Consider the following 18,778-nt stretch of genomic DNA (forward strand, 5'->3'; position numbering starts at 1 on the left):
CGCTATCGGCCCTGGGGCCTATACAAGCCCAGCCAAAAAGGTACCCTGGCTTTTGCCACCCAAGAAAAATATTTTCCTGTGCCACTGTCGAGCAGAGCCACAGAGGTGATCCCCGGGGTGAATTTCCTATTTTCCATCCAATCATCAAGATTTTTCTTGAAGAGTGCTAATGAGGAGCTTTGTTTGATATACACAGGTAGTTTACTCCAGAGTATGGGAAGTCTCTGGGACAGGAATCTATCCCTCCGGCATGTTCTGTTTATTGTGGTGACATGGTGTAGGTCCCTTGAGCGTGTAGCTCGGAGGGATTGGGATTTCTTTAAGTGGAGCATGTCCAACAGCTCTGGGTTTGACATAGCTTTGTATGTTAGGCAGAGATCACCTCTGAGTAGGCGATATGTGATGGAGTAAAGCTGGAGTTTTTTTGAGACCAGGTGTCTGTCTCAGCAAAGCCCTTTTGGAGGATGTCCGTGTCAACTGGAGAGTTAATTATGGCTCCGAGTTTGCAGTCATCAGCGAACTTGGTTAGCCATAGTCCTCCTGTGTTTCCCTGTACTTCTGAGAATTATATGCCAAACAGTAGGGGTCCCAGGACCGAGCCTTGCGGGACACCATTTGTGACTGGTTTAGAGTTGGACCTGGAGCCCGCTATTCTTACTGTGCGAGTTCTGTCTATTAGCCAGTTGGCAACCCATCACGTGATGTAGGGGTTTATGTTCAGGCTGGTGAGTTTTTCTGTAATACCCGAGTAGGGAATGGTGTCAAAAGCCTTGCCGAGGTCAAGGTAGGCTGTGTGAACCACCCTTCCCTCGTCTATGGCCTTGGTGACTCTCGAAGAAGTCAACCAGGTTTAATAGGCATGATCTGCCCTTAATAAAGTCGAACTGGGTTGGGTCAAGTGTTTGGAGGTTCCCAATGTCTTTGTTAATGAGTTCCATGATGATATGCTCCATAGCCTTGCAGACCAGGCTAGTCAGGCTTATGGGGTGATAGTTACCAGGGTCAGTTGTGGCCCCTCCTTTGTGGAGAGGAATAACCGTTGCTGTGTGCCATTCTATGGGCGCGTAGCCTGTGGGGAGACTGAGGCTGAACAGCGTGTTTAGGTGGGGGGTTAGCTCGTTCTGTAGTTTGTGCAAGACACAGCCTGGGACACCATCTGGTCCCATTGATGCTGTGTTTGTGGCTTTTGAAAGGGCTGTTTTCACTTGTGCGTCTGTGATTTTTGGGATAATATACTTTTCAGATATTGTTGTGGACCCTTTTGGAGGTGAGAGGGGGGTGAAGTTTGCACTGAATCTATCTGCCAGGATGTTGGCAATATCAGTAGGGTCAGTAAATTTTGTGCTATTTTGCACTAGTTCAGTGCATATCTCTTTGTTGCCACTTAGATTCTTAACATAACTAAAGAAGGCTTTGTGATTATCTTTTGAATCCTTGGCTATTTTTCTTTCGAAGTTAGCCTTAGATGATTTCATGAGGGACCTCGGTTTCTTACGGATACTGATCAGGGATGTCTTTCCTTCTCAGGATTTGCTTTTTTTCTGAACTAGTTTACTCCTTCTATTGTATAGCCTGTTTATTGCAGGGGTCCACCAAACTGGTTTCCTTCTCTTAGAGGAGTGAGTCTTGGTTTTGCTAGGGCTGGCACGATCCATGCATCCTTGTAGGTGCTCAGTGTGTATTTGTAAAGGTTTCTGCATCTTGGGCAGCATTATCCTTTAGTGTGGGGGCTGTGAAACTTACCACCTCTGTCTTAAGTAAGGTGAAGTTTGCTTTAGAAAAGTTATTTATTGTGGTTTCAATAGTTGGGGGTGGTGGTGGGGTGTGGACATTAAGAGTGATTAGTTTACGGTCTGATCTAATCAGTGACTGGTTGACCTCCGGTGTGGAACACCTGTCACCCATGTTGGTGATGACCAGGTCCAATATATTTTCACCTCTGGTAGGAGAGTTTACCAGCTGATCCAGGGCGTTTGAGTTGATGGATTCCAGGAAGCGCTGGGCCTGGGAATTTGTACTTGAGTAGTTTTCCCAGTGAATGGTAGGGTAATTGAAATCGCCCAATATCAGGGTGTTTGGTAGGACCTTCATGTTTTCCAGTGTCTCCAGAAAGGTGGAGTGGTGGTCCTGGGTCATGGAGGGTGATCTGTAGCAGGCAACAATTTGCACTGCAGATTTGCCCCATGTTAGTTGCACATGGATGACCTCAGAGGTTTCATGCTGCACCACTAACCTAGAGGTGTAGGTATCCTTGATGAATATGGATACACCCCCTCCTTCTGTGTTTCGGTCTGTGTTCTGTGGCCAAAACATGTGGTACGAGTGGTAGCTCGGTAGTGCTGGGGTGCTCTCTGGAGCCTTGAAACAGGTTTCAGTTACTGCACAGATGTCGACGTTCTCCATACTGAGTGCTTCGAGCATGTGTATTCTTGAGATTTAAACTCCTGGCATTGAATAGCATAACCCTCAGTTTTTTGTTAATTGTGCTGTTTATGGAGGTGGGTTTGACTTTTGAGCCTTGCCTAAAAAAGGCACTAAGGGGGCAGCAAGACCCTTGGCCAGTATTCGAAAGCTTAGGGGTGACAGGCGCAACCAGTCTCTTGCGAAGCAAAGCGTCTTATCGAGCATGTCGTCCCAGGCTGACAGACACTGGATACCCTTTGAATGACACCAGAAGCTTAGCCAATTGTTGAAATTGATAATTTTTTCATTATACTGAGGTATCATTCTTGGTGAGGGCAGGATGCTACTCAGGGTCATACCAGCCTGGGCTACATGATCAGAGAGCTCTTCCATGTCTCTTTTCACGTAGTCCAGGGAGGTACATCTCAGGTCATTCACACCAACATGAACAATGACAGTCATATTTGTACTTGTTCTGGAGTGACATGAGTGCTTGTGTTATGTGGCGGATTCTGGCTCCCGACAGGCAGCTAACAGTAACCTTCTGCTTGTCTAGCCTAGAGAGTGGGACACGTCAGTGTGCCTGACTAGAGAGTCACCTATATAGAGTGACTAGAGTCACATCCCTTTTGAGAAAGCTCAACTGCCTTCTCATCATTGCTAAAACGTCCATCTCCTTCTTGCACAGGCTCGCTTGCCTTTAACTCACCAATCCACAACTCCAACATATGATCCACAATTATATCCTCTGATTTAGAGGATTCATTCCTCTCTTTTACTGAAATACCATCATTGCTAGTTGCAAAACACTCAATTTCCCCCTCCTTGCTTTTCCAAGCTGCCTCTGCGCTCAGACTAGAAGCAAGAAGTGTCACCACTAACAGCATCCCTGTACACAAAAACAGTAGGGGTTCTTTATTTACATAATCAATAATTTACATTCTTAATTATTTACAACATGCACATTTTTCAATTTACAATACAAATGTACACTATTTACAAATCACATCCTCAGTTTTACATTTAGTTTCATCAAATAAATCACACTTTAATTTTAGACCCCCACTCCAATTTCCACAACCAATATCTTATTTTTTCAACATAGTTGCCAAGTCCCACTTTTTGTTAAACAGAATTTCCTTAACCCTCTGACTCCATATCAACCATTAATATTTTTATCAAGACTTTTGACCTCCTTATTTTGTTTCTATAATATCAAAATTTGATTATACCTATGTTTAGATTATTCACATCTTTAAATTCATTCAGATTTCTTTTCTATAATCGTTCTCCATAACATTTTTGATCTACTGCATTCCAAACATGTTCACAAGTTTCAAATTCCCTGCAATATAAATATACTCTATCTTTTATATGGCATATTTGCCTTTACTGGTAATTTTTGTATAGACAGTCTCCATAAAAAATCTTAACTGTACACATCTTTTACATATTTTCATTCTTGAAATGATAGAATTCTTTTCAATGTTTAATTCATTCCAAGGATATTTTACCATAATCTTTTCATACCACTATTTTCTCATCAATTTCATTCACATTTCCCACAATATAATTTTGTCTTGATAATTTTCCATTTCTTTATTACAAAAAACCCTTTTTTCTTGAACTATGAAAAATCATTGTTTTATATTTTAAATGTAATATTTCCATTAATAACTAACCTTCGCTCATTAACAAAAATATTACATTTAAAATATAAAATGCAACAGTTGATTTTCCTTTTAAACATTTTATTACTGTATGCAAGTTTAATAAGGACATATAAACTATAGGGTTTAACCCTAAACCCCCTTTTTTGCTTTTCACATACAGTACCCCTCTTTCACAGGGTTCAACCTTGATCCCCAAATAAAATGTTATATACATTTTTCTCTACGTTTAATGGAAGACTACAAAACACCAGCTAGATAAGCAATCTTTGCTAGCAGCACAGAATTTATCAAATACACTTTCTTTTAAAGGAAGACCTAAGACTGCTGAAAAAAACACACATTTACTCTATTTTTATGGAATTTACAATTTTTGGTTTCCCAAAGTTTAGCCCAAAGATCTTAATGTTATTCTTACTGTAATGTATACCACTATTTCCCTCAAAACCTAAACCTTGACTTTTGTCATTATTTAATACAAAACCAATAACCTGAATAACTTCTTGCATTTGTTTTATCATTGTATTCATTCTTTGTTATAGCTGCATAATTTAACAAAATGGGAATTTTTATTCCTTCATTTCAAATATAGCGCTCATAATATCCATCTCCTTATTCCTATATGTAGATATTGTATTCATTACTAATACACATAATGTACCACTCAATGGACAGCCTTAATACCCCTTTTCTACCTTTACATCTTCAATCAACCATCCATTTATCATAATCTTCACTGTGTTATACTTGAATGTTAACATGCATATATTTTAAGCCTCTTATTTGCATTATATACAAAGATATCCCATAATACTGAGTGATGAATTGAATCAAATGCTTAAATCTCCCACCATTACTATTGTGAACATTTCTACTACATCTATTTCCCCAGTTATTAATAAATCTTGAACTTTTTTCCTTTCATGCAAAACGCACACATTGATTTACATTTTTTCTTCCATCCTTTTTGTAATATTTGAATAAAAATCTTATAGTCTGTACCACTTAACACAACTGGTCTCCAATTCTATACATTTTTCCTTCGCCCCCTTTCTTTTTTCCATATAAACATGATACCTCTACACAGCTCAATACCTGAAACATTCTAAACCATTCATTTAATACCTTTATAAACCATCTATTTTGCTCTACAGTCATTTTATACATCATATATTCTACTCATTCAGGACCTGCTGCTGAATCTAAATTCATTACTTTTATTGCCTGTTACAGTTCCTTGATTCTTATATATTTTTCTAAATCCTTATTCTCCATATCAGAAAATAAATACTTCAATTCTTTCCATGTCTTTGTTCTGTTCTTTAAAAATGTCTTGTTCTTTTGCTACATTCATAATCTCATGTATTATACATTTTACCTTAAGAAGCTTTCATTTCCCTCATTACACTGTTATTCACTTTAATTTTACTTAAATATGGTGCAATTTCTTTTTTCCTTTCAAGAAATATATTTGTACAATAAATGTTCTACTTTTTTTTTCTTATTCACACCATGTAACATGTTCCTTAAAAAAGAATTCTTGTTTTCTAATCATCATTGTTTAAATTTGTTTATTTTTCCAAAGCTTAGCTTCTCTTTTTCCTATGTTATATAGCATTTTTTTATATTTCAATTTAAAATGTAACAACCATTCTGATCAATCTTTATAAAACTCTCATTTCCACATGATCTTGCCATAATGTCATAACCTTTTCTCCCTTAGCATCCCATTTTACTTCATTCATTCTTTGTATACCGTTCCCTATTTTTATATACTCATTTCCCTTTACCATAATCCAAAATGTCCTACGGTCTGAAAAACCTGTCAATAACGCTCCTTGTTTAACTACTGCTAAGGTGACAACAAATCTTTTTCTGTTCTTTTTTTTCTTCTCCTCTTCTCTATGTTCAAGTCTCTAAATTTCATATTTTCAACTATCCATACTTCATAATGTCCTTCACTATTTTTACGTCATAAGTCTTCTTGTTTTGCTGTCTTAGATTGTAATTAAAGTCTCCTACTACAGTCATCTCCATGTTAACCACTACATATTGTATTATCTTTCTAAAAATCCCTTCCCTCTTATTAAATATGCATATATTGCAACAATTCTCATAACGTGTTCTCTCCAGCTTACGTCAATAGAAATTCTACCAGCTATAACAAAGGTGACACCTAATACTTTAATTGCATCTTTATACAAGTATTACTGAGCAGGTCTCTTTCCCGAAATTCTATATCTCATTTTTCCCCACCATACTTCAGTTTGAATTTTGACTTTGACAAAAATCTAGTGTCTTCTAATATAACATCATTAACTCTTTATACCATTCCAAAATCCCACTCCTTTCCAACTTAAAACTATTAACATTTAATGGCAAAACTTTACAGGTACCTCTGCCTTACATGTATATTAATCCTTTTCCTTTTTTTTTAAATCTATATTCTTCCTTTTCCTTTCTCTCATTCTACCAATTAAATTTCTCAACTATATTCCAGTTAACATCATTCTCAGTTAAACTCAATATTTTCTATATTTAAATCTTCCTTTATCTTTTTTTATCATTTGTTCTTCAACAGTAATACTTTTTATCTTTCCCACTTTTTCTACTTCTCATTTTTCTATAAATTTGTCCTTTTTACCTTCTGTCATATCCGGCACTGCTTTATTTTCTTTTTCTTGAGACTCCCTACCAAATGTCCAACTTTTTTACATTTATAACATTTTGGTTCACAATTTTTTGCATCATGTCCTATGCCCCCACATGAAAAACATTTTCTTTTTTTACATTTGCTAATTAAATGATCTGTTTTTCCACATAAAACACACATTTTGGCTGTCCCCAATATCTAACCAGGCCTCAAATCACCTTTGACATTAATAAAGCTTGGAATATACACAATATTATCTTCTAGTTTCAATATCACATTGCAATTCCATGGCCCAGTCCATAAACCTCTGTCATATACTTTTGATAAATTCAATACATAATTACATAAATATAACAAATGATTTTTCAAAGTATTTTTCACTTCAGTTCTAAATTGAATATTTGTTTTTTTCTTACTTTCCCTAAAAGAGGGCTTAAGTACATATTAAGTTCCATGGTGCAGTTTTTCTTTTTCTTCATATTCTTTTACAAGTCCTTCCCTATTATCTGCCCAGTCTCAAAAATAATGTCACAAAAAGTGTCTCAAATGCTCTTACTTCATTAATTTTAACCCAGAGTGTCTTAATGTCATCCCATGCCTTATACCTGTTCATTTCTGCATTTTCATTCTGTTTGATCTGTACTTTGAACACACACTTTCTTCAAACTTTTTTCTCTTTTTCCATGCGTCCCCTTTTACTGTTTAGGTTCATAGGTAGGTATTAGGCTATCTCCCCAAAGGCATTTATAAGCCTAGCCAGAATATGTTGGCTTTCGCCACCCCCTTAAATTAGTTTCCTGTGCCTCTGTCCAGCAGAACCACTGAAGTGATCCCTGGGGTAAACTTCCTGTTTCCCATCCACTCGTCAAGGTTTCTCTTGAGCGTTAGTGAGGAGCTCTGCCTAATGTAGATTGGAATCTTGTTCTAGAGCATGGAAAGTCTCTGGGACAGGCATCTATCCAGCATGTCCTATTTATTGTTGTGGTGAGGTTTAGATCCCTAGAGCATGTGTCTGGAGGGGATATGGTTTTCTTTAGCTGGAGCATGTCCATCAATTCTGGGTTGGATGTGGCCTTGTATGTCAGGCAGAGATCACCTCTGAGTAGGCAGTATGCAACAGAGTACAGCTGGAGTTTCTTCAGTCGAGCTGCATAGGGCATCTATTTTAGGCCAGTGATCCTCTTGGCGAGGTACTTCTGTGGTCTTTCCAGCAGTTGCAGGTGTCTTGTAAGGCACATCCCAAATGGGGCATTGTACTCTATGATGGGTCTGATGAGTGATGCTTAGAGGGGCACAATGACCTCTTTTGATCTGTATGCAAACCCTTTTGTGATTAGGTGGGCCACATAGGATTTTCTAACCACTTTGGCAGTGTGATTATCAAAGGAGAGATTACTATCTACTTGGGTCCCCAGATCCCTTATTTCATCTTCCATATTTAGGGGGCTACCACCTATGTGGTAATTTGTGGGTACTTTTTTTCCAAAGGGGGTGACTATGCACTTTTTGGCATTTGGCTTGAGGCCATGGTTTTAACACCAGGTATCTGTCTGTGAGACCCTTTTGGGGGATGTCAGTGTCAGCCGGAGAGTCAATTATAGTCCCTAGTTTGCAGTCATCTGCGAACTTGGTCAGCCATAGTCCTCCTGTGCTTGCCTGTACCTCTGAGAAGGATATGCCGAACAGGAGGGGTCCTAGGACTGAGCCCTGGGGAACGCCACTTGTAACCGGTTTAGAGTCAGACCTAGCTCCCGCAACTCTTACTATGAGGGTTCTGTCTGTGAGCCATTTGGCAACCCATCTCGTGATGTAGGGGTTTATGTTCAGGCTGCTGAGCTTGTCTATAATACCAAAATCGGGAATGGTGTCGAAGGCCTTTGCAAGTTCTAGGTAGGCTGTGTGGACCTCCTTCCCCTTGTCTATAGCCTTGCTAACCGTCTTAAAGAAGTCCACCAGGTTTAGGAGGCATGATCTGCCCTTAAAGCCGAACTGGGTAGGATCCAGTGTTTGGAGGTTCCCAATGTCTCTATTAATGAGATCCATGATGATGCGTTCCATAGCCTTGCAGACCAAGCTAGTCAGGATTATAGGGTGATAGGTTCCTGGGGTCTGTTGTGGCTCCACCTTTGTGAAGCGGAATAACCGTTGCTGTGCACCACTCTATGGGCACATATGTAGCCTGTGGAGAGGCGGAGTTTGAACAGTGTGTTTAGGTGAGGGGTTAGTTCATCTTTGAGCTCATGTAGGATGCAACCTGGGACACCATCTGGTCCCATTTTGGCTTTGGAGAGGGCTGTTTTAACCTGAGTGTTTGTGATTACAGGGGCACTACATTCTTCTGGTATGGTTATGGGCTCTTTTGGGGGTGAGAGTGTGGTGAAGTTTGCACTGAACCTGTCTGCCAGGATGTTGGCGATAGTCAGTTCAGTGTATTTTGTGCCATTCTGCACTAACTCCACGCAGATCTGGGAATTTCCACTTAGATTCTTGACATAGCTAAAGAACGCCTTGTGGTTATCTTTGGAGCCCTCTGCAATTTTTCTTTCTAAGCTAGCCTTGGATGAATTTATGAGGGATCGTAGTTTCTTGCTGATACTGATCATGGATGTCTTCCCCTCTTGGGATTTTACTCTTTTCTGTACTAGTTTCCTTCTATTGTATAGCTTGTTTATGGCAGGGGTCCACCAGACTAAGTTCCTTTTCTTGGAGGAGTGAGTCTTGGTTTTACTTGGGATAGCACAATCCATGCATTCTTGTAGGTGCCCGTAGAGTGCATTAGTAAAGGATTTTGCAGCTTGGGCAGTGTTATCCTTTAGCATGGGGGATTTGAAACTTTCCTCCTCGGTCTTGGTTAACGTGAAGTTTGCTTTTGAAAAGCTTTTCACGGTGGCTTCTTTGACCGGGGGTGGGGGTGGAATGTGAATATCCAGAGTGATTAGTTTATGGTGAGATCTAACCAAGGGGTTGACCTCCAGTGTGGAACGCGGTCGCCCAAGTTGGTGATGACCAGGTCCAATAGGTTGTCACCTCTGATGGGGGTGTTGACCAGTTGATCCAGGGTGTTTTGAGTTTATAAATTCTAGGAAATGTTGGGCAAGGGAGTTTGTACTTGAGTAGTTCTCCCAGTTAATGTTTGGGTAATTGAAATCACCCAATATCAGGGTGTTTGGTAGGACATTTATGTTTCCAGAAATGTGGAATGGGGGTCCTGCGACATGCTGGGTGATCTGTAGCAAGCTACAATTCGAATTGCAGTTCTGCCTGTTGTTAGTTGCACGTGGATGATCTCTGAAGCATTGTGCTGTGCCACTAACCTGGAGGTGTGGGTATCCTTGATGAATATGGATATGCCACCGCCTATTGTATTTCGGTCCGGGTTTTGTGGCCGAAATGTATGGTATGAGTTGTAGCCTGGTAGTGCTGGGGTGCTCTCTGGAGCCTTAAACTAGGTTTCTGTTACTGCACATATATCGATTTTCTCCATACTGAGGAGTGCCACGAGTGCGTGCATTTTAAGGTTTAGACTTCTGACATTGAGTAGCACTGCCCTCAGTTTTTTACTTGTGCTATTTACGGCGGTGGGTTTGTCTTTTGAGCCTTGCCTAAAAAGGCACTATGGGGGTGGCAAGAACCTTGGCCAGTATTCAAAAGCCTAAGTTGACAGGTGCAAGCCATCTCTAGTGAAGCAGCGTGGCTTGTCGAGCATGTCAACCCAGGCTGACAGCCACTGGATCCCCTTTGAATGACACCAGAAGCTTAGCCAATTGTTGAAATTGATCATTTTTTTCTTTATACCATGGTATCATTCTTGGTGAGGTTCAGGATGCTACTCAGGGTCATACTAGCCTGGGCTACGTGATCAGAGAGCTCTTCCATGTCTCTTTTCATGTAGTCCAGGGAGGTACGGCTCAGGTCATTCACATCAACATGGACAATGACAGAGTCATATTTGTACTTGTTCTAGAGTGACCCGAGTGCTTGTGTTATGTGGCAGATCCTGGCACCCAACAGGCAGCTAACAGTAACCTTCTCCTTGTTCAGCCTAGTGAGTGGGACATCAGTATGCCTGACTAGAGAGTCACCTATTACTAGTGTGTTGGGTACGTTATTTTGCCTTAAGGGCTGTGATTGTGTGGCACACTGGTTTTGTGAAGTATGTGTTTCATGGTTTGTGTTGGGGGGTGGAGGTTGCTTGGATGTCTTGCATTGGAGGTCTCTGTTGCTTCTGCAAATTTTTATTTAGAGCCTCCGAGTATGTTTTTGTGTATTTGTTTTTTTTTTTTTCGGGTGCTGGTTTCATAGGTCTATGCGAGACTGGTGATTTGATGGAAGTAATTCCCTTCCCTTCTTGAATCTGGTCCAGTCTTGGGTTGAGAGAGCTTAGCTTCCAGTTTGGCTGTATAAACTGCATCTCTCGCATGTATTAGTGTTTGGTGGTAGGAGAAGAGGGTTGTCTGTGTACATGAGGCAGTTGTAACATTGCCTCAAAATGCCCAGATTCACCAGTTGGACCAGAGAGTACACCTGAAACTACCCTTTGGACATGCCTGGATAGGTACAGTGAGCTGTTTTACTGATTGGCTGGTAAGGTCGAATAGAGAGCCTTGCCCTTCTCTACAATATAGGGGGGTCTAGTGTTAAGGTTTATTAGTGCTTGCTATGAGTTTTAAGTGCCAGACTGAGAAGTGAATGGTTTGAGTGCTTAAGTTGAAAGTTTGTCTAGTTCCAAGGGAAAAATTGAAGAGTAGATTTTGTGGAGCCGGATATAGTTACACCCTAGCTAACCAGCACAGCCCGGCGCACAAAACCGCACTATTGCAGATTTTATAGCAAGGAATTGAAAGAGAGAAATTAGCCCAAAATGGCCAATAAGCTGCTAATTTCTGGGTTGAAACCACTCCTCCAGGGACAGATAGGCTGCTCAAAGCTCCCCTCTCTCATAGGTGAACATTGAAACTTCCTTCTATCCAAGTAAGGTATGAGCAAACACAGAAACTTGTAACATAGCCCTGAATTCAGCACTAACCTGAAAACTGGACTATACTAGCTTAGAAAGGTGGGAAAACAATATTTTTTTTTCAGAAAATAAAGCAGATACAATCCAAAAAAACACTTTAAATGCACATAAATGGCTATCACACTTGTGTGTCACCTATAACAGTTAAACTTGGTAATTTAAACACAAAAACGACTGTTTTTGCATAAGAATTTTTTAATAATCTCCATGCCTTTCTTCTGCATTTTTTCATTCTGTCCATCTTTCATCATGGCATTTCTTTACCATCTTCCAGCTTGCTCTCATCGACCATGCCTAGCAATGCATCATCCCACAACCCTCCCGACTGGAGGGCTGTAACAACACACTTGTGTTATACTCTCGGACTAAGAGTATCTGCTGAATCCATGAAGGATGCAACTATCTCTTGCAACTGCTTTTGCAAAGGCTCTACATACTTTTCAGTCATCTCCATTGCTCTGTTATTCTTGACCACCTCCTCACTCTTCGACACAAACCGCATCGGCCTGAATGACAGCATCAGAAATACCAACATCGTATTCAAACTCTCTCTCTCGCTCCATTTGCACTTCACTAGTTTCCTGCTTCTCCAGGCCGCCTTCACACCTGGAACAGAAGACAGGAAGTGCCACACAACAGAGAATCCCTGTACGAAAAAAAGAGTAGGGGAAGCTCCCCAGTGTTCAGGCCAAATTTCCCCTAGTAGTATTAATATCACCTTGAGTCTCTCCTGAAGAGAGGAGAGTGGGACTAACCTGGTCAACAAAGGATAGATAGAGAGATAAAGTCCCTCAGGGTTTACCACCTCTAGTCATTCATTCTCACATGGACCACCACCATAATATAGTCATACTTGTCATAGGTAAGCATCCTAATGACCTCTGTAATAGCTGTCATTCCTGCCACCCAAAAAGCAGCTGACAGTAACCCTTTGTCCAGCCTGGCAAGTGAGGAATCTGTATGCCTAAATCATCACCAGTACTTTTTTTTCCCAAAAGATAGATTAGCACTACTAGGGTGGGGACAACTTTGCTGTTGGTAACTGGTTGTACATGTGCAAGGAGTAGGTGAGCACAGGGACATCTGCTAGGTATAAGATCTCGGAAACTTTGAGAGATTTTTCATGGCATCAGCATATGGCATTTTAGTGTACTCTATTTCAGAATGTGGTAGTGACTGAAGCGAGTGTGTGACTGTATGATGCTCACTGTATATTATTGTTTAAGAGGAATGTATCCATGTTAGTTAAGTACTTACACCTCTCACAGAGAGTTTTCTGTGTTAATTAGGAGTTCACTATCAGTGAGCATAACACAGTTACTACACTGCCTTAGGAACCCAAGTGTTAGGAGGCTGGAGATGGAAGTTTGTTGGCTCTCCATATTTTCCAGTGCTTTAAGTGCACAAAGAGGCAAAGGGAGGGCTGAGGGGCTGTTACAGTATTTGTAGAGCCAACAGAGGGACATGCAACATGGATGCTATGGAAGGACTGTAGGAATGCTATTTGGATAGTAACAGTGGTGCTAATACAGCAACTCACAGTGCGCTTATGTTCCCAGCATAGTCAGAAGTAAATCAGTGCAGCCAAGAGAAGATGAGCACAAGCTGATGTTGCTAAGAGCTCAGTTAAGCAGCTGACAACTGACAGTTTGGAAGTAATGATTTAAGAGAAAAATGAAAATGCTCACAACCCACTATTCAGCTACAACTATAGTTCTGATTCAAGAACAGCAAAGTGCACGTTCATGCTATACACAGTAATTAAACAAGAGAATCAACCAGCAAACAACTGTAGGAGAGCCATAGGTGTTCAGACACTTTGAAAATGGCATTTAACCGCTCTCAAAAATAATTACTGTTGTTTCCAAGATGGCACCAAACCCTGGCTAAACAAGCTATTCTTAACTCATTCACTCCGGAGCAGCTCAGAAAATGCTGACTGCTTACTTTAACCAAAGGAAAGTACAGTTGTGTACACTTACCGTAAATGTAGATGTTAGATTGTATTCACTGTTGCAGTCATCAAATTTGGGTTATCCCTGCCAGGGTAGCCCTCAAAGACGGTCCTGATACCAGAGGCTTAGTATTTCTGCGTCGGTTGCTGTCCCTCCAGGACTGACGTCAGGTAGTCAGTGGTACAAAATCAGGCAGCCAACACCATTACATCAGTTTTTCTTGCCCTGTCAGGAGCCCCCAGTAGGGAGCTAGGTTATGGTGGAAGAAAACCACCAATAGAAAGTAAATACCAAAATTTCCTTGCAAGGAGAGAGAGAGAGAGAGAGAGAGAGAGAAGACAAGGGGGATGGGGGGAGGGAAACCAGGACTGCAACACTGAATACACTCAAACACAATGTTAATGTGATAATGAGCTGCATTTCACCACTTGAAAGTTATGCAGGCTCAGACACAGGTGATAACTGCTGCGCATAACCTTTGGAGTAGGCATTAATTATAATTCAGTAGAAATAGTACAACACTTGTATATTACTGAGCTCTTCTCCACACATGACTGACAAAGCCAAGAAAAATGCCCAAAATATATGGTATCTGCATGCTGGTAGTCAGCTGGATACATAAAAAATTATAACGGTCACTGATACCTGAGGTAAAGATAATCTATGCTTGTTGCACCATATCTGTACTGCAACATTCTAAAAAATAGATAAGCTGAGAGAACATGGCATGGCACATTGAAGTAAGCAAGTGAATCAGTTGTCTGTGTTGTGTATGCATAAGCACCAAAATGACAAACTATTTTGCCCACCCATCACTTCAGCAGTCGGACCATGTATGCACAAGCACTTGCCTGGTACACAAATTATTTCCCCTACCGACATCTTCATTAGTACATGTTATACACATGCCCCAAAATGAAACATTCACCCAAACAACCCCTTCCAGGAAAATGTTGAGATATGCACAATCATCAAAATGAAGTACATTATGTACACACATATATCCCTATACACACATGCACACACACATGCACGTGCACACACACACTATATATATATATATATATATATATATATATATATATATATATATATATATATATATAAAGTAATAATCTGGGGGCTCGGATGGTAGGTTGTTGAGGAAGAATGAATATCGATGGACAACACAGATGGAACATTATGGTTAGTACATACCTTCTTTATCTGATGTGGGAGTATGCAAAATGCAACATCTCCCCAGTAACCCCTTATGCAGTCTGTCCTACTATGCACAAGCACTAGAATGCAACATTACCATCGATAAGCACTTCAGAGTATGCACAAGAACCAAAATGACATTCCCGCCAATGACCCCTTCAGTAGTATATCTGAGTATACACAAGCACTAAAATGAAACATTTGCCACAAAGCCAAGTATGAGGCTAAAATAGCCAAGCCAAAAGACTAGGCTTTTTTACTTGTGTTTGTAATTTCAAAAGCACAACTCAGCAATGCACTGAACTGATTGTGAACATAAAGGAATTGTCACATGCACAAATGGTAGACAAATAATTCATTTGTCAAAACCAGAAAATGTCTACAGTTTGAAAACAGTTGTAATTAACATTCTAACATTGACTATTAGTTACAAGGATCTATAGTAGGCCCCATACTTTTCAACATTCTGTCTTCTAGAAGCTTTGTTATACATGATTATTGGTCTGGTCTCCCACTTGACCAATTTATTCTGTTCTAGTCTTTTTACCATTATGAATGTCTGTTACTAGATTTATTTATTGTAGTATACAATTTTCTTTCTACTAACAAAATAGTTTACAAACAATGGAGCTTTTCTCCCCGGGCCTCCGCTGAAAAAGGGTTTTATGCACAGTCGGACTCTCCCGGTAAACAAATGTAAAATAAAATAAATATTCATTAATGACCTCTACACTGCTACAACAAATGCCAAGTTCAATATGCTGCTGACTCAACTCTAATCTACTTTGCCAAATCTCTCTCAACTCCATGACCTTATACAAAAATCCTTCTTATGGATTGAAACATGGCTAAATAATTCACCACTACTACTAAACTCTAAAAAAAAAGCCGCGGTGGTACAGCGGTAGCGTTGTTGCCTCACAGCAAGAGGTTCTCCTGTTCGATTCACGGCTGGAGTGCCTTCTGTGTGGAGTCTGCATGTCCTCCCTGCGGTTGAGTGGCCTCTGAAAGACATGCGTGAATGGGCATGCCTTCGCTGAAGGTTGGGCGTTGGGCTGGCAACTCAGCACCAAAAAAAAAAATCTACTGCCAACCATTAGCAGACCGGAGTTCCGCTGTTTTGCAACTTGTAGTTAAGCTATGTTTTAGACACTTTCCATTTTTTTTACATTGTACAGATCCCCAGTCCTAACCCTGTTTATTCCCAGTTATAGCGCATCATACATGTTACTTAGTCTTTACACCTAAATTGTTTACTGCTTTTTATAAACAATTATGCTAATATTTATAAAGTTATGGGAATAGATAGTAGACACCCACGGTATAATTTTTTTCATTGTCTATTTCATAACTAAACTTTAAGAAACTAGCTAAGTTGACTCACTGACTAACAGCTGACACTGCAGTACCATAAAACGTTAATGCTTGTTCTTTTTATGGGAAGACTAATTGCATCTAAGTCTTGTATATGTATCATACAACTTTTACCTGTTTGAAATGCGGTGCACAATAGCACAAGTGGCACCCAGCAAGCTTCCATTTCAGCGCTGCCATTTAACACACGTGCCTCCATCCACAAAAATTTAGCAACCAAAATGTACACCCAGTGTCTCCTCCCAAGAAAAGGGCCACTACTGAACCACTGAAACAAATATATAGCTACACATGGCGGGTCCTAACCGTAACCATTTATCTAGCCCAGTTTAGATCCACTTGACATTTTAATTAAATCTGTGTTGTTCGCTTTACTTTAAAGGCTCTCTATTCATAATCCTGTTCATATTGTGCATTAGCATTACTACCAGTAAGATAGCTGCCTGAGCCTACTGGTAACTATCTTGAAGAAAAGTAGGCAGTTGACCCCACCATAAAATCCAGTGAACTCTTGTAGAGTAACACGCATATTAAATCGGTTTACTATCAAAAGTGCGAACGGCACTACGTCGACTGTCGTATACTCGAACATGGAAGGTCGTAATCGGTAATGTCGAAGGCAAAATAATCAATCTAGGAATGGTTTAACATGGGTCGAGGTAGGTGTTCAGTATTATTCCGAACTACAAACATCTCCCCTACCTCGACCCATGTTAAAACCATTCCTAGATTGATTATTTTGTCTTCGACATTACCGATTACGACCTTCCATGTTCGAGTATATGACAGTCGACGTAGTGCCGTTCGCACTTTTGATAGTAAACCTATTAAATCAACTATGTGAACTTAAGAAGCCAGTTCTATCTGTAACTGCCAAAGAACAATTTACTCATTCTAATGCTCAACTTTTCAACTAATAATAAAGGCACCTATGATTGTAACACTAGTTAAGAATATTCAAATGCAGATATAGTACCTGCCTATTTAGGATTCTGTAATAAGAAGCATAGCCTGTACATAGGCACTATACCCTTAAATCCGACACTACACATTCAAAAGCACCCGTTTTAGTAAAGAACATTCCGTAACTGGAGGCAGTTATGCACAAAATGCATCCATCTTCATACTGATAAACTGGACGCCAAATTCACATGGTTCCTGCTACACCCCCAATCCCAGTAGCAGCACTGACTGCTGTCCAACTAACACGAATGCCTCGCTCTAGTTCAGACTATACTATCAGCAACAATACTTTGCTTACTGGAGATTGTAGTGTTACTGAAGGCGAGGGCTCGGTCGCCACTGGCTTGCTACAGCAGCTTGCTTCCTTTACAGCTGTTATATGACCATGTATTTCTATCATTGTACTCCTAGAACTAGTGCCGTTCCAACGGCTGGCGTTACTGAATACTACCTGCTGACAAGATGTGGTAGTAATAGCAGTTCAAATTTAGAACCCGCCACAGCAGTTAGTGTAACTATTGACAATGCTACTGCAGGCCTGGGAAGGAAAAAAAAGATAACAGCTTACCTGAAGAAAAAGAAAGCAGTTCTTGGGCCAAGCTGAATCTCCTTGTAGCAACTGCCAAACCGGTGTGCCTCTATACCGTCCTCTTGCGATCCATGAGTGCCCAAATAAAATAGAGGGATCCAGTAGCAGACAAAATCTCCAAATATTAGCAAAAAGAAAGGAAATACCAGCTGCTGGACCCTCTATTTATTTGGGGAAAACAAAAGAAAGTTAGGTTGGGGGGTGGAGGTGTTACACAAGTGGTGGCTTGGATTGCAAGAATCCGAATGGCTGCCACCACTTGCTTTATCAACAATTTTTAAACCTGATTTTCAACTGACAGTTTAATGTGACCTTAATGTAAAAACACACTGAATTGTAAGTATATAAGGTAAACTACAAGTTAAGATTTCAGCGTGTTTTACATTAAGCTCAACTACAAATCTGCACTACAGTTTCTCGCGCTTGTGGAAGGCACTCAAGGGTAACAGCTTGCAATTTGTATCTTCTCATGGCGCGCTCGGATGTAAGCACAGAGGCGTCATGAGAAGGTACTCGGGGTTAACGAGTTATAAAAAAAAAAAAAAGTAATGCTGTTTCTGTTTAAGTGCTCCAAAATCAGTCTCAGCAAATAAAAATGGTAAAATCAGATGCAGTAGGTTTTTAACTTTCCTTGTATTAAGAGGGTTTAAAAAATCACCAATTTAGTTTGAAAAAAATGTTTCAAGCCAATCCACAGAGGTGCAGCTTTTAGAGCTGTCAAACCAAAAGGACAGCACTGGAGCACAGGGTTGTGCTATAAATGGCAATTAAAGAAAAGAAAAACAGATAACTAACCAGCAAACGGCTCTGGGAGAGCCAATGATGCTCAGGCACTTAGAAAATGATAGCAATTAACCCCTTCTCTTCCAAGAATAACTACTACTGTTTCCAAGATGTCCCCAACACCTGACTAAATAAGCTGTCCTTTGTGAAGAAAAATAACCCAGTTTCCAT

General features: G+C 40.2%; 1 protein-coding gene across 1 annotated transcript in view; it reads right to left on the bottom strand.

Moving 5' to 3' along the window:
- Positions 1-3,002: 3,002 nt before the first annotated feature.
- The window catches only part of LOC122810645 (MLX-interacting protein-like), a 1,455,256-nt gene continuing 1,439,480 nt past the window's right edge, over positions 3,003-18,778 (bottom strand). The window contains exon 12 of the mRNA XM_044082218.1: positions 3,003-3,292. Coding sequence (XP_043938153.1) covers positions 3,003-3,292 — 290 coding nt within the window. The remainder of the gene's footprint in view (positions 3,293-18,778) is intronic.

The sequence above is a fragment of the Protopterus annectens genome, chromosome 9.part0 (assembly GCF_019279795.1).
Source record: "Protopterus annectens isolate FY-2018-M chromosome 9.part0, PAN1.0, whole genome shotgun sequence".
NCBI classification, from domain to species: Eukaryota; Metazoa; Chordata; order Ceratodontiformes; family Protopteridae; genus Protopterus; species Protopterus annectens.